Here is a 15,879-nt window from a genome sequence, read left to right on the forward strand (position 1 = left end):
GGGGACCCCCGGGGGTTCCCCAGGACCTGTCCTGGAGGTGGGGTGGGCTCGGGGGAGCGTGTCCGGTGCATCCCGTGAGCTCAGCCCTGTCCCCCTCCACACGTGCGGTGTCACCCCGGGGTGGCCCCGGGAGCGCTGCCAGCCCCGGCACGGAGCCAGGACGCTGCTGCCCGCCTGGGACACGGCGTCCGCCTGGGCAGGGACACAGCGACCGTCCAGCCCCGGCTGGGGACGCGGTGGCCATCCCAGAGGGTCCCGTGGCTTTGGGGACGTGCCCTGGGCCCTCCCTTGGGGTTTTGATTGCGGGGGGGGGGGGGGAAACTGAGGCACGGAGGGACCGCGGCGTGTGACAGCCCCGGCGGAGGCCACCGCAGCCCCCCCGCCGTGTCCTGGGGACAAAGGGGTGGCAGCCCCCTCTGGGTGGCCCAACTGCGACCCCCGCCCTGCAAAGGACCCCCGGCCTGGTCCCCCCCCGGCTCTGCCCGGCCACACCTGACATGAGCTGTGGGGTCTCAGCTCGGGGTGGGGGGCGATGGGGCCTCGCTGCTCCCTGCGATCCCCCTGGGAAAATCCCAAGGGAAAGGGCCCGAGGGCGGCTGAGGCTGCCGAAACTCGTTTCACTGATGAGGCAGCGGGGTCACGAGGCCATTCCTGTCGCCGCTGTCACCGCGGCGGCCGCTCGTGTGACCGGTGTGTCAGGCCGCGGCTCTGTCACGGGGGCGGGAGGGGTGACAGCCCCCCCAGACCCCCCAACACCGCCCCCTCCCACCCGCAGGGCACCCACGGAGCAGCCCCGAGCGCCGCCCACCCCGGAGCTCGAGGGGAGCCGCCCCCCCGGGACCGGGTCACGCACATCCCACCCAGCCCCGGTGTCCCCGTGTCCCCCCCAGGGGACCCCCCAAACAGCAGCTGGGGCACCCCAGGGGTCCAGGAACCCCCGAAGACCCCCCAGCAAGAGGGGGGACAATGGGCCCCCCCCCCGGAGCCACCTCTCGCCCCTCCCAACACCCAGACAGGGTTTCCTTTGCCCCCTCCCGGCCCCAGCCGGGTGTGGGGGTGGTGGGACCCCGGCCGGACAGTGACCCACAGTGACCCACAGTGACCCACAGTGACCCACAGTGACCCACACTTTCCACCCCTCCAGAGCCGCCCAGACGCCGCGGGGGGGGAGGGGCGGCTGCGAGGTTTGGGGGTTTGGGGAGGGGTCCCTGATTCACCCCCACCCCCTCCACCACCCCACCCAGCACCCTCCCAGCGCCGGGAAAAGGAATCCCAGGGCTGGGAATGGGGGTCGTGGGGAGACCCCCCCCCCCCCCCAACACCACCGTGCCCCCCCCCCGCATCAACACCGGGGTAGAACAAAACACGGAAGGATAATTAGGAAATTAATCAATAATTAGGAGGTCGCAGCCAGCCCTGGGGGGGGGGCAGGGTGGGTGTTGGGCACCCCCCCAAAGCCGCCGCGCAGGGGGGGAGGGGTTTCGGGGCTGGCGGTGACACGGGGGCTGCAGCCGCCACCCCGAGCGGGCCCGCGGGGGTGACCCCGCACCCGCCGTGTCCCCGGGGCGGTGAAAACGGGGCCGGTTCGGTTCGGGGGGGGCGGCCCCGAGCCCCTTCCTGGCTGTGGGGCGGCTGCAGCCAGACAGGGCAGGGCCGGCTCCCGCTGATTTATGAGTCTGGCCTGGGTGGCTCCGGTGGCTCCGGCGGCTCCTGGCCCCGGCCCCGCGCTCCGTCTCCACCCTGGCAGCGACACCGGCGACAAAAACCGGGGGGGCACCGCCCGCCCCTTCCCCCCCCCCCCCACCCCCCTCCCCGGCGGCTCGGCCCATCCCGACATCGCCCAGCTCTGGAAATTGGGGGAAACTGAGGCACGGAGCCGCTCGCCGCCCCCGCCGGTGACGGCCGGAGCAGGAAGTCCCTCCGTGATGTCACGGTGGCGGCTCCATTGCGTCACGGGTGTCCCCGTGTCACCCGCGGGGGGACATCGTGGGAGGCTCCACGGAGGGACGCGGAATCCCCGCGGTCAGGGGGGGTCCCCGGGAACGGGGCGGGGGTGCGGCGGTGACTCCGCTGCTGTCGCCGCCCCGGCGGCACCGGGGGGGACCCGCGGCCGTGGCAGGGCCGGCCGGTGCCATCCCGGCAGCGCCGGTGCCCGCGGTTCCGAGGGGCAAGGAGTTAATTAGGGCGGCGGGGAGTTAATTAGAGCGGCAGGCAGGCTAAAAATAGCCCGGCGGAGGAGGGAGGGTTATTTTTAGGCGCTCCCAGCCCGGTGCCACCCGGCCGGTGTCGCTTGGCGCTGGCACCGCCACCCGCTGCCACCTCCGGCTGCTCGGAAGCGAATTCCAGGGAGAGGAGCCGCTCCCGGTGCCGCGGAGTTTTTAAGGGAATTCGGGGCAGGTTTGGGATCCTGTGCCGGGGACCTGCTGCCGCCCCATTGTTTGTCCCCCTGTCCCTGTGCCCATCCCGCCCTTCCCAGCGGCGTTTTGGGGCCGACACTGAAAAAATCCCAACAATTCCCGGCTCCAGCGGGAGCAGCGCGTTCCTGCCGGACTCCTGCAGGATTCCGGCGTGGATCCCCGCGGCCTTTCCGGGAAAGCGGCTCCGGAGCTGCCGGGAAGCTGGGGCGGCCCGGGATCCCTTTTCTCCGAAAAGGGAAGGACGCAGCGCTGGGTTTCGTTTTCCCGCAGCCCCGTGGGATGGGAGGGCTCCGATGATTCCCGGGAAAAGGAGATTCCCGAGGGATCCGGTGGAGCAGCCACCAGGGATGGAGTGGGAAAAGAGGATCCCTGAGATTGACAGGATTCCCAAGAGTGGGATAAGGGGATTTCTGAGGGTCTGTGATCCTTGAGGGGCTGCAATTCCTGGGGATCGGCATTCCCGATCCCACTGGATCATCCAGGGATGGGAGATCCCTGAGGGGCTGCAATTCCTGGGGATCGGCATTCCTGATCCCATCCGAGCATCCAGGGATGGGGAGGGGAGATCCAGGGGGGTCAGAGCGGCTCCCAAGGGTGGCAGAAGGTGATCCCGGAGAGCGGGAGAATTCCCAAGGGTGGGATAAGGGTATTTCGGAGGGACTGGGATCCCTGAAGGATCCACATAAGGAATGGGCATTCCCGATCCCACTGGATCATCCAGGGATGGGGAGGGGAGCTCCAGAGGGGATGGGGAGCAGCTCCAAAGGGTGGGAGAAAGGGGACGGGGGATTCCCAAGGGGTTTCCTTGAGGGGCCGCGATCCCAGAGAATCCTCAATCCCAGAGGGATCCCGGAGGATCCGGAATTCCCGATCCCCTGAGAGGAGGAGAGGCAGGCGAGGGAATCTTGGCAAAATGCAAAGTGAGCCTTTTTATTGTGTTATCCATTCACTTGGGAACAACAATTCCACGAAATATTCAACACGGTGCGAGGAGGGATCGGGGCTATGGCACACGAGAAAGGAAAAAACCGAACCGAACCAAAAAACCGGGAATTCGGGAATTGCAGACGGATGAGGAGCCTACGGCACAGACACCGACCACTTCCTAAGGACAGTCCGGAAAAACCTGGATTGGCGTTCGGCAACGAGCTCAGAGTTTGGCAAATAAGAATCATCCTAATTAATGAGGATTTGAATGTTAGACCAGAGAGAAGAAGGAAACGAGGAGCGCCGAGGATCCCACGTGGGCTCGGAGTAAATGAATTCTTGGGATTTCGTTAAATAAATTGGATTTTTAAGTACTTTGGGAAGGCGGGGGGGGGGGAATAAAGAGGGATTTGGGAGGATCCAGAGGCTCCGGGGTGTCCGGGCAGCTCCCGGCTCCGTCCCCCGGGACAGGGAGGGGAGGGCGAGGCAAAGGGAGGAAAACTGGAATGGGAGCGATGTTTTTCCCTGTCCCTTTTCTTTCCCAGTTTTCTATTTTTGGCACTGGCTTCACCACACGCCAGAAAGAAAAGCCGGACAGATCTGGGCATGTGGTTATTCCCAAAAAAAAAGGGCTTTTGTGGAGCTGGGCTCCGGCTCCTCCCGCTCCCCCTTCCAGCACTTAAAAAAGTCCTGAAAAGTCTTTTTTTTTTTTTTTTTTTTTTTTTTGTGGATTTTTCCTTTTTTTTTTTTTAATTTTTTCCTCATTTTTCCCTTTTTTTGGTGGATTTTTTTCCTCCTTTTTCCCTTTTTTTTTAGTGGATTTTTTTCCCTCCTTTTTCCCTTTTTTTTTGTGTGTTTTTTTTTTTAAATTTTTTTTTTAAATAAATTTATTTGGCAAATGCACTAAACAAAGTACAAGCAACTACTGGGAATCTGCACTTCTATTTCTGCCATACAAAAACACCTACGGGATGAGCACGGATTTTACTCGGACGAGGAAAAAATTCCGAGGGGAAAAAAAAAAACAAAAAAAGAAAAAAAAAACAAAAGGAAAAAAAAAGAAAAAAAAAAGAAAATCAAAATTAAGGATTTTTTTTTCCCCCCACCAAAAACGAGTCACCCATGGAGACACCAGCACCTGCCAGCAGCTCCCACCCCCCGCTCCCGGCGGGACCCTCGGCCGCCGGCATTCCGGGATCCCTGGGAGATGCTCCATGGCCTTTCTCCCGGCTTCCTGCCCCTTTTCCCGGCTCCTTTTCCCTCCTCCCAACCCCTTTTCCCAGCTCTTTTTCCCTTCTCCCTGCCCCTTTTCCTGGCTCCTTTTCCCCTTTTCCCAACCCCTTTTCCCGGCTCTTTTTCCCGGCTCTTTTTCTCTTTTCCCAACCCCTTTTCCCGGCTCTTTTTCCCTTTTTTTAACCCCTTTTCCTGGCTCCTTTTCCCGGCTCTTTTTCTCTTTTCCCAACCCCTTTTCCCAGCTCTTTTCCCGTTTTTTCAACCTCTTTTCCTGGCTCCTTTTCCCGGCTCTTTTTCTCTTTTCCCAACCCCTTTTCCCGGCTCTTTTTCCCTTTTTTTACCCCCTTTTCCTGGCTCCTTTCCCCGGCTCTTTTTCCCTTTTCCCAACCCCTTTTCCTGGCTCTTTCCCCCTTTTTTTAACCCCTTTTCCTGGCTCCTTTTCCCTTCTCCTTGCCCGTTTTTCCCCAGCTCCTCGCCCCTTTTCCCAACCCCTTTTCCCTTCTCCCAGCCCCTTTTCTCCCGGCTCAGGGCAGAAGGACGAGGATGGGGGAGGCAGAGCGACCCCAAAACGCTGCACCCCAAAATCGTCTGAGCGGATTCGCCGGCCGAGCATCCCTTGGGATTCACATCCCACGGGATTCTCCCACCGAGCGGGGCTGGAAAGGGCGGGATCCCTGCCCGGGATGGGGATTTGGAGCCCCTGAGGAGGAGGAGGAGGAGGAAGGAAGAGGAAGAATTCCCGGCTCCAGCCCCCGCTCCGGGATAGCACCAAGCTCTGGTCTCGAACACAGAGGAAGAATCAGATCTGGAGTAGAAAAATAAGGCTGGAACTGGACGAGAGATTAAGGACGGAGGGAATTCCCTCCTGGAGAAGGAATCCCAGGCTGGACTCGGGAGTGTCCACGCCATTCCCGGCGGGCGGGAGCTTGGAGCGGGCTGGGATGAAGGATTTGGGATGAAACTCTCCAGAAAAGGCTTTGCTGGGCCGGGGCTGGGGGGGACAGCGAGGGGAATGATCCCGTTTTCCCTGCTCTGACATTCCCGAGCCTTGGAATTCCGGGACACAGCGGGGGAGCTTTCCCAGGGAAAGCCGCACGGGTTTTTTAGTGTTAAAAACGTGGGATTTCCCCCGATTTTGTTGAAAAGGCAAATGACGGCGGACTGAAAACAAGGAATAGCGACATTCCTGCAGCCGAGGAGGGGACATGGAGCGGCTCTGCCCATCCCGGCCCCCCTGGGAATTCCATCGGCCTCTGGAAAGCGGCCGGAGCAGCTCCCAGTGTCCAGCCCGCACCAGTGACCCCGACCAGCAGCACCAGTTTGGGCCGCAGGGATTCTCCCTCCCGCTGGAGCGGGACGGGCAGGGCGGGATCAGGCGAATCCAGGGAATTGCGAATCCTTTCCCATGGGAATCGCTCCCGGTCTCGTGACAGGACCCCTGGCATTCCAACGTGATTTTCTGGGGAATAGGGGGAATCCCAGGATTTCACTTCAGGTGTGGCCGGATTGTTTTTATCCCTTCTCTTCCCAAAAAACCTGAGCTCAGGATAACCGGGAAGGCCTCTCCTTACGGCGAGCTCGGGAAGGCTTTTCCAACCTCGTGGATTCTGGGAATGTCACCCAGGAGGCTGCTGAGCCCCGGGATGGGCCCTGGGGACATGGATTGGGTTTGGACACTGCACCCAAATCCCGGGATCTGTCCCCTTCCTGACAGATCCGGTGGCCAAAAGGTGCCCGTGGGAATTCCCGGAGCTCTCCCAAGCATCCAACCACCCCCAGCACATTCCAAGGGCTCCATGGAAGTGTCTTCTGCTCCCCCCTTTTCCCTGGATCCCCCTTTTCCTGCTCCCCCAGGTTCCTCCCTCCGTGCCGGGTTATCCCCAAGTGCTCCCGGGTAAATCCCAGTCCCGGATTCCCAAGGGATGGGAACAGAGCTGGTCCTTCCCCTCCCCACCTGCCCTAAATTTCCCTGGACATCTCCCAGGCCCTGGGTTTAGCGGGAAGAATTCCACCCGCTGCTCCCAGTGTGGAAAACCGAGCTGGGAAACGCCGGGAATTTGCCGATTTGGGCTGAAGTTCCCATTTTCCCAAGATTTTGGATGCACCTGGAAGCCCCTTCCCTCCCCAAATTTGGGGACAGCACAGAGACCCCACCCCGGGGGAGGGGGGGGGATGGATCCCGGCCTCCCCCATCCCTGGAGCTCCCTAAAATTCCTCCTGGGATCTCTCCTGGCTGAGAGTTCCCCCACAGGGCCATCCCCTGATCCCAGCAGAGCCGTGGGATTCAGGGAAAAGCCCCCCCCAGCCTCCCTTTGCCCATTCCCAACAGGGATTTTTTTGGGGGATTTTTTGTTGGGTTTTTGATTTTTTTGGGGGGGGGGGGGGGTTGATGCTGATTTTCTACAAAATCGCTCCCATCTCGTTCCTTCTCCAGAGGAAATTCCTGCTGGTCGGAGATTGAGTGGATCAGAGCATTTGGAGCTGGGTCCAGCTCTCACATCCCACTGGGAATGACCCCCTCCCCCACCTCCACCCCTTTTCCAAATCCAAATATCCCGGTGAAAAATCCCCCCCTCCTCCCCACCCCCCTTTTCCTCCCTAAATAACTCCTAAAAATCCTGATCCCAGTTTTTAACCCCTCTCCCACCTTCCTTCCCAGCAAAGCAGCCGCCCCTTCCCTAGAACCCCCGCTCCCCAATTTTTTATTTATTTAATTTTTTCCCCCCCTCTGGATTGTTTTTGGGGTTGGTTTTTTGGGGTTTTTTGTTTGTTTGTTTGTTTGTTTGTTTTTCTCGGGAATTTTTTTGGAAGTTCCTTTTGAAGCCAGCGTTGAGTTTTTTACCCTCTGGGTGCAGGTGGAGCTGTGGAGGAGCCTGGATCCAGAGGCTGGAGGAGGATTCCCTTCCAGAGGGATCCGGAGCTATAGGATGATACAGGGCTTTTTGTCCTTAAAGGGATTCTCGGAAGCGGGAACTCCCACCAGGAGCGGATCATTCCGGGCATGCTGCTCACAGTAATTCATCAGCTCCGAGGATGCCTTTGAGACCTGGATAGTGGGGGAAAAAAAGCAGGGATTTGGGGGATATTCCCAGCTCAGAGCTTCCAGGATCTGTGGGGATTCACATCCAGCTTTTCCCAACAGGAATTTTGTGGAGGAGGGAAAAACCCTTTTTTTCCTGATTGGATGTGGAAAATCTGAGTTTTTATGGGAATAGATAGCGAGGAGTGTGGGGAAATAATCCAGCAGGGAGATTTGAAAGGAACATTGTTCTATCCATGTTTTTCAGGGATTTGGGATGGAAAAGCTTCCCCGAGTGCAGCCTCGTGTTCAGGTTTGGAAACCTTTAGGATCCACGATTTAAGGCTCTGCTTGGTTTATCCCAAAGCTGTTTTTTTTGGGAAGGGCAAACCTGGAGGGATCCGAGGAGGCTCCGAATCCAGAGGGATCCTTGGAGGCTGCTCCAGATCCTGGAGGGAACGCTGGAATGCTGCCATTCCGAGCTGGGAACATCCCACTGGGGGAAAACCCGGGATCTTTTCCCGCTCCAATGCTCACCTTGATCCTCTCGATCCCGGCCTCGATGCGGAGCTGCTCCACGAGCTTCCGGGCCTGTGCTATGTTGTTAGTCGTGGACATTCTCTGCCATCGGCTCCAGGCCCCAGCACAGGAGAATCCTGCAGAAAAACCATGGAAAAATCGGGGTTGGTGTTGTGTGTGAAGCTGCTCCGGCCGCGTGCTCCAGGTGGGATCACGGAATGGGTCGGAAGGGACCCTAAAGCTCGTCCTGTTCCACCTCGGGAAGGTGTCCCCACGGCCACGTGCAGAGGAGGAGCTCTGCTGGCCCCACTGGCGCTTCCTGAGGTGGTTTCGAGTTCCCCTTTCCCCGAAGGAGCGCTCGGGATCCCTGTTCCGGGAGTTCCGGTAAAAACTCTGCTGAGGAGAGCGGAAAAAGGAGCCTGGCTGTGGGGAAGGGAAGTTCTGCCCGAGCACCACCCCGGGCTGGGCACCGAGGGGGGCTCTGAGGGGCTCCTGGACCCATCCCTGGTGGCTTTGGTGTCCCTGGCACCTCGGCAGGTGACACCTCCAGGTGGGTCATGTCCATGTGCCCATGGGATTTGGGTCGGACCTTCCCATGGGACTGTGTCCAACCTGCCCATGGGGTCATGTCCATCCTGCCCATGGGGTCATGTCCATCCTGCCCATGGGATCCTGTCCAACCTCTCCATGGGATCATGTCCAACCTTCCCATGGGGCCATGTCCAAACTCCCCATGGGACCATGTCCAACCTTCCCATGGGATCATGTCCAACCTCTCCATGGGACCATGTCCAACCTCTTCATGGGATCCTGTCCAACCTGCCCATGGGATCATGCCCAACCTTCCCATGGGGCCGTGTCCATCCTTCCCATGGGATCACATCCAACTTTCCCATGGGGCCGTGTCCAACCTGCCCATGGGGTCCTGTCTCTGTGGGGTCATGTCCAACCTTCCCATGGGATCATGTCCATCCTGCCCATGGGATCCTGTCCAACCTCTCCATGGGGCCATGTCCAAACTCCCCATGGGACCATGTCCAACCTTCCCACGGGGTCATGTCCATCCTGCCCATGGGGCCATGTCCAACCTCTCCATGGGGCCATGTCCAAACTCCCCATGGGGTCATGTCCAACCTTCCCATGGGATCATGTCCATCCAGCCCATGGGATCATGTCCAACCTCTCCATGGGGCCATGTCCCTGCACCCCCCCAAAGCCCCGACAGGGCTTGAACCTCCTTCCTCAGAGTTTCACAGCAGGAACTGAAGGATTTTGTCCACGAGACCAAAATAATCCCCCCTGTCCCGGGGCCGGGCGCTCCGGGGGCAGCTCCGGCCGCGCCAAATCCCTTGGCCAGACGCCGTTGCCGGGCCGTTCCCTTTGTGCCACCCCCGTGGAGGTGTCACGGCTGTCACCTCCTGCCCGTGACTCATTCCCAGGGGTGCAGGGGGCAGCTCCCACCCCCCCACCAGACCTGGAGATGATTCCAGGGGGAGAAGGAGCCAAAGCAAACACGGAGTCGGATCCCGCCGGCGCTCCCAGCCCCGCCAGCCGCCCACTGCAGCCCTTCCATGCCTTAATTAGAGGCTCCTCCAACCTTCTCCCCAGGCCTGGCAGCTTCAAAGCCGAGCATTCCCAGCGGGAACGCCTGTCCCATCCCAAATCCTCGCCGTCTCGCCTATGTTTAGACACTTAGGGAGTTTATTCCAGACCACGACGGCACTCTCAGGGATTATTTTGCTTGGCAGCCACATCCAGCGTGCTCTCAGCTCCTCAATCCCTGAGCAGCACTCGGCTGAGTTCGGAGCAGGGAATGCTGCGGGGGAAAACAAGCGGCGCTTCAGCGCCGGCGTTCCCGGCTCCGGTGCGGGATGATTCCCTGAATCAGCCGGGTTGTTTGGACATCTCCGCCTCTCCCGTCCTGGAAGTTAAGTCAGGCCAACACGGGAAGCTGCCAGGGTGAAATCAGGTCTGGTTCTGTGGCAAATGGGAGGAGGAAGGTGGCTGTTCCCGGTGGGAAGAGCCTCCTGCTCCGGTTTGAGGCAGTGTGGGTGGGATTAGGAGCAGGGAAAAGCTCCGTGTTAAAGTCCATCTCCTTCTGAATCCGTGCCATGAACTCCAGAGCCCTTCCTGCCCCAGACACTGCCAAACGGTGTTCACCTGGATAAGGAGTTATCCAGCTGGGCTGAAAAAATCCAAGGAATTTGTGTTTCCAAGCAGTTTGCAGCAGCACAGGATCACCTGCCTGCACTTTCCCAGCTTCCTGTTTATGGAGCCAGGCTGATGAATCAGAGAACTTCTGGGAGTCGTTCCCACCCCCATCCCTGTCCCTGCAGCATCCTGGGAAGCCCAGCCTGGCTGGAGGAAGGACGGTGTGGAGAGGGCACGGCAGGAATTGTTAAATGAGCATCCTAAAAATCTTCGGCAAGGGGGAGAAGTTTTACTCCCGGGTTTCTGGTTTCATGGAGTTTCAGCTGCTCTGCAGCTCCCCAGTGAATCCCTGTTTCCCTTTTCCCAGCGGTGCCTTTTCCCTCTCCCAGGAGTAAAAGAGAAGCAGCAGTTGATGCTGAGTCCCATAGTGGGATCTGCAACGCTCCCAATCCCAAATTCCACAGCAGGACCTGCACCACTCCCAGTCCCAGATTCCACAGCGGGATCTGAATCCCTCCCAATCCCAGGTCCTGCAGTGGGACCTGCATCGCTCCCAATCCCAAATTCCACTGGTTCTGCAGTGGGATCTGCGTTGCTCCCAGTCCCAAATTCCACTGGTCCCACAGTGGGATCTGAATCCCTCCCAATCCCAGTTCCCACTGGTTCCACATCGGGGCCTGCATCTCTCCCAGTCCCAGATCCTGCAGCAGGACCTGAATCCCTCCCACTCCCAGTTCCCACTGGTTCCACAGCAGGCCCTGCACTGGGTCAGGTTCCCCGGCCACGCTCCGGGGCTGCTCCCACCCCTGGGTGACCAATTAACATCCGCGGCCATCGATCCCCGGAGCCATCCCGGCACATGGCTCCGTCCTCGGGAGCTGGAAAAGCCAAAACAAACTCTGGAGATGTCCCTCGGCACTCGGAGGGTGTGGAAAGAGCCCGTGAGGTAACGGGATTTGGGAAAGAGCCACAGGAGAGGAGCGAGGTGTGTGTGATGCAGATCGGGTGCCACCAGCACTGCCCTGGTTTTGGATTCAGCTCCATCGTCCCTTTGCCCATTTTTTTAAGGAAAACACTTGTTTGGGAAAGGACTGGGATGTGATGTCTGCAGCAGGGCAGTGGGGACACCCAGGTCTCCTGCACATCCTCTGACCCCCACCACAGAGCCAGAACTCCTTCCTGCCAGGGGGGCAAAGCTCCGGGGTTTGGCCTGGAGCCACCTCCCGCTGCTGCTGGAGCCGGGCCAGCGCTGACTTCTCCCTTCCCGGGATCTGCTCCGTGACTCAGCACGAGGCTGAGCCACCCCCGGCCCTCGCTCAGCAGAAAGAAACCTTCCCCGATTTCTGCCGCAGCACCTCCTGCCTTCCCGGCTGAGCCGCCGATCCCGGCAGCCAGCAGCAGCATTCCCGGGCTGCCCTAAGGGACAGCGAGATTTTCGGGAATGGCTCTGGTGGCGTCGCTGCTCACGCTGTGTCAGGGAGCGATTCCAGCAGGGATGAAGTCACCCGGCCTTGCAGCTCTCCGGGCTGTTCTCCCTCCAGCAGCACCGTGATCCGGCACATCCCAGGCCAGGGAACATTTACGGTGCTTGGGGTTGGAGAAAGATTTCCCAGCAGCGCTAAAAAACATGGGAAATCGATAAAAATACGGGGAACGCAAGAGCACGGGCAGGGAGGGATCATCCAGGGGTGTCCCGAGGTCAAGGCCGGCACAAAGAGCTGGGAGGGAGGTTGTGAAATCCGGAGTGCAGGTGAGGGGTTTGGGAATGACGCAAACACATCCCAGGGAAGGTCTGGCTGCGGCACAACCCCCCCGGGAGCACTCCTGCCTGCTTTAGGGAAAGCAGTTAAGCCAGGATAAAGCCTGGGATGATCAGGATTTGCTGTTTTAAACCGGTTTGGGGATTCTGGACTTTTAGGATGCTCAGACCCCCGTCCTGCACCAGCTCTGTCTGACTCAGGAACGGCCCCAAATCTCCCCTCCTGGGTTCCACCCCTACATTTCCAGGCTTCCACTGTCACAAAAGCCGATGTCTCATGCTTCGCATCCTTCACGCCCATTCCCAAAAATGCCGCTCGGCGTTTCCCAGCAGGTGGGACCGCGGAGAGCCGCGGCTGTGCCACCCTCCCGGGTGTCCTGCACCAGCCCCGACGTCACGGCAGCACCGAGTGACGGCCGGAGCGGCCCCTCCGCGTCCCCACGGGAGCCGCTTTGTTCCCGAGCGAGCTCTTTGTGTACCCGGCAGCCTGCGAAAGTCCCGATTTGGGCTGTTTTCTTGGGGGAAAAAAGCAGCGCAAACCCGCGCAGCTCCTGAGTCAGCCGCGCGCAGCGGCGGTGACAGAGCGGTGACAGAGCGGTGACAGCAGCGCTGGCTCTGCCGAGCCGTGACTCAGCAGCGGCTCCGTGCCGGAGGAGCCGCCTCCTCCTCTCCCATCACGGATCTCCGAGCAGCCTCTGCCCTTTCATCCATTTATTTATTTATTCATTTATTTCGTTATTCATTTCTTTCGCTATTCATTTCTTTCGTTATTCATCCCCGGTGCTTCCCGGCTCTGCTGGATCCCCGGCGGGATCAGCCAGACCTTTTCCCTGCCTCTAACCCTCGGCTTTTCCAACCGAAACGTGGCCTCGGGATGCCGGTCACGAGGGTGAAACCGGCACCGCGGCGTGCCGGGAAGCCGGGCCTGTCCCAGCCTGACGGCCGAGCCGGGAATCAGCCCTGGCACGAATCCCTCTCGCCCTTTTTATCCCACGGGTGCCACCACCTGCCCGCCGCAGGAAGAGGTGACGGCAGGGCAGAAATATGCGCTGATCCCTCGCTCGTTTGGGAATTCTTCCCATTCTTCTCATAGCTGGGAGCTGCCACTCCTCGCCAGGGTGAATAAACACCGAAATTCTCAGGAACTGCTCGAGTTATACCGCTTTTGCCTTCCTTTCCCCTTCCCCGCCCCGAAAAAATGTGGGATCGGTGCTCATGGATGTGCCTGTGCCCGGTGGGAAGCACTGGGAGAGCTGCATCCTCCTTCTCCCTGTGGGATTTGAGATTCCCTCCGCGCTGGGGGATGGTTCAGGATGGAGGACGCACTCCTGGATCTCTGCCTTAACCAAATCGTGCTTTGAATCAATTAATTAATTAATCCAAGAGCAACCTCCCATCCCAAAACGGAGCTGCAAAAAGCCACCTCCACCTCCTCCAGCAACCCGAGAGTTCTCCAAAAACCCCGCGCGTTTGAGGATTCAGGGATGGAGCAGCTCCTCCCAGGAGGCAGCAGCACCTCAGCGATCGCGGAGCCAGGAAAAGCAGCACGGGGAGGGGAGGGAGGGAGGGGAGCAGCAGCGGGATCGGTATCCCAGAGTCGGTTCCTGCTTTTCGGGATGACCTCATGCTTTTCGGGAACAGAGCGCGGCTGTCGGGGCCGCGGCATTTGCTCCTTGTCTGGGCAGAACAAAGCCGGCTCCATTTTCCCTTCACGCTTCCTGCAGCAGCAGCTCCGCGCCTCAAAGAGCCATTGAATTTTTCCCTGACTGCAGCAAGTTTTTATTCCCTTTTTCCTTTTTTTTCCCTTTCCTCACCTCCTTTAAGACCTCCAGGTTTCTGTGGCGTGGGACAATCCTCGGGAGAAATCAGCCCAGGAGCCATTCAGGGGTGGGAAAAGTCCCTAAAAAAAGTCCTAAAAAAAGGACTGGGCTCTGCTCAGCCGTTCCACGTCTCATGGATGGACCCTTTGGAGCTGCTCCATCCCACTTCAATCCATTAAAACCTTAAAATCCCATCATTATTAGCCCAAGAGAAACCTTCTCTTCAATCCCAGCTCCACAATCTATTCTTGGGGGTTGGTTTTTCCCAGCTCCAACTTCTTGGGATTGCCCTTTCCAGGAAAAAAACCCCAATCCCACAGCTCAGCTTTGGGGTTTTTTCTTTCGTGAGGCACGGAATAAATTTGCTTTTTGCACAGCCTGGGTGGGAAAACAGAGTTTGTGTTGCTCCAAGTGGAGTTTTCCTGAGGGAAGGCAGAATTCCAGCAGGAGCATGGAGCAACGGGATCCAGGGCATGGATTTGGTGCCCCAAAAAGCTCCTGCCCGAATTCCACAGGAGAGTTTGCAAGCAGGCGGTGGCGAGATCCAGGAGATCCCATAATTGCTGGAATATTTTATCCCTTGAGCTGCTCCACTTTCCAAGCAGCCAAGGAAGGAGAGAGCATCCCTGGGGATGTGCAGCTCCGTTTCCTTCCCGTTCAAGGCCGGGATTAACCTGGCTGGGAGAGCCTGGAATCCTGCTTGGATCCAGGTCACACCTGCCAGGGGTGCTGTGGGATATTCCAGAGCCCTTGTTTTCTGGGAACTCCTCTCCAGGAACTCACCCCTTGATCCAGGGCAGCCTGAAATCCCCCAGGGAATTCATCCCTTGATCCAGGGAAAACGGAAGCATTCCCAAGGAATTCACCCCTTTTTTCCAGGGAAGCCTGAAGGCCTCCAGGAGTTCATCCCTTTTTTCCAGAGAAGCCTGAAGCCCCCATGAACTCATTCCTGGTTTTCTGGGAAGCCTGAAGGCCTCCAGGAGTTCATCCCCTTTCTCCAGGGAAGCCTGAAGCATTCCCAAGGAATTCACCCCTTTTCCCTCTCCTCCCACTCCAGGGCTGGCACTTCCCTTCTCCCCGATTTCCCTGGAGCAGGTGTGGTGCCAGCTGGGTGGAGATCCCTGGCAGCGCTGCCAGGGTGATTCCACTCCCTTCCCCATGCCCTGAGTCACCGGAGCACATTCCAGACTTTATTTTTAGATCTCCTATTAAAAACAAATAAAATTTTTTTTAAACCCCAAAAAACCCAACCAAACAACAAAAAAACCCAACCCAGTGCAAGGGCAGAACATTTGCCAGCCCCCCCAAAATCCCCAAATCCCCCAAATCCCACGGTGTGATGAGAGCCTGTGGTATCCCAGCATCCTTCATTTCCTTCCCTGCAGCCCAATCCCAAATTTTCCAGCTCGGTTTTGCACAATCCTTCACTTTTTGGGAGCCCCAAAGCCAGGAGAGGTTGGGAATGGTTTAAGGGAAAAGGACAAAATGAGTGGAGAGAGCAGCAGGGAATTCCCACGTTTTAGGATGAAATCCATGACAGCAGCACCTCCCAAGTTTCCCAAATTCCCAGCTCAAATCCCATCCTTTAGAAGTGATCTCATCCCAGGAATAAATGTCTTTTCCTTGCCAACATCCAACACCCTCCCGTGGCACGTGAGGATCCGGGTGAATTCCCAGCCTGCAGCACAAAACTTTGGGAGTTTTTATCATCCCAAATTTCTTCTGCCTCTCCCCAAACCCGGATCCCCTGCTCGGAGCAACGTGAGTCACTGGGAATTTCAGGGAGATGAAGAGAAAGCCCTAAAATAAGACCTCAAAGCCCCAACGTGTGTGGAGCAGCCTTTAGGAGGAGCTTTGTGCCACTTACAGACCCCAGAGACTCCGAAATCCCGGGATTTTGGGGGATTCCAGGGGGTTTATGGAGCTTCTGCGGGCTGGGGAGGGAAGGGATGTGGAGTTTGGGTTGGGGATTTCATTGTGGGAAGGGATTTTTGGTGCCATCGGAAGCACAGGGCACAATCCTCGCTGGGGAAC

At 58.5% G+C, this 15,879-nt stretch overlaps 1 protein-coding gene across 2 annotated transcripts in view; it reads right to left on the reverse strand.

The window, feature by feature from the left end:
- Positions 1-3,320: 3,320 nt before the first annotated feature.
- The window catches only part of GNG7 (G protein subunit gamma 7), a 50,853-nt gene continuing 38,294 nt past the window's right edge, over positions 3,321-15,879 (reverse strand). For both annotated transcript variants that reach the window (XM_068996932.1, XM_068996933.1), the window contains 2 exons: positions 8,134-8,252; positions 3,321-7,623 (listed from right to left, as the gene is read on the reverse strand). In XM_068996932.1, coding sequence (XP_068853033.1) covers positions 7,498-7,623; positions 8,134-8,214 — 207 coding nt within the window. In that variant the 5' untranslated portion in view covers positions 8,215-8,252 and the 3' untranslated portion in view covers positions 3,321-7,497. The remainder of the gene's footprint in view (positions 7,624-8,133; positions 8,253-15,879) is intronic.

The sequence above is a fragment of the Aphelocoma coerulescens genome, chromosome 28 (genome assembly GCF_041296385.1).
Source record: "Aphelocoma coerulescens isolate FSJ_1873_10779 chromosome 28, UR_Acoe_1.0, whole genome shotgun sequence".
Lineage (NCBI taxonomy): Eukaryota > Metazoa > Chordata > Aves > Passeriformes > Corvidae > Aphelocoma > Aphelocoma coerulescens.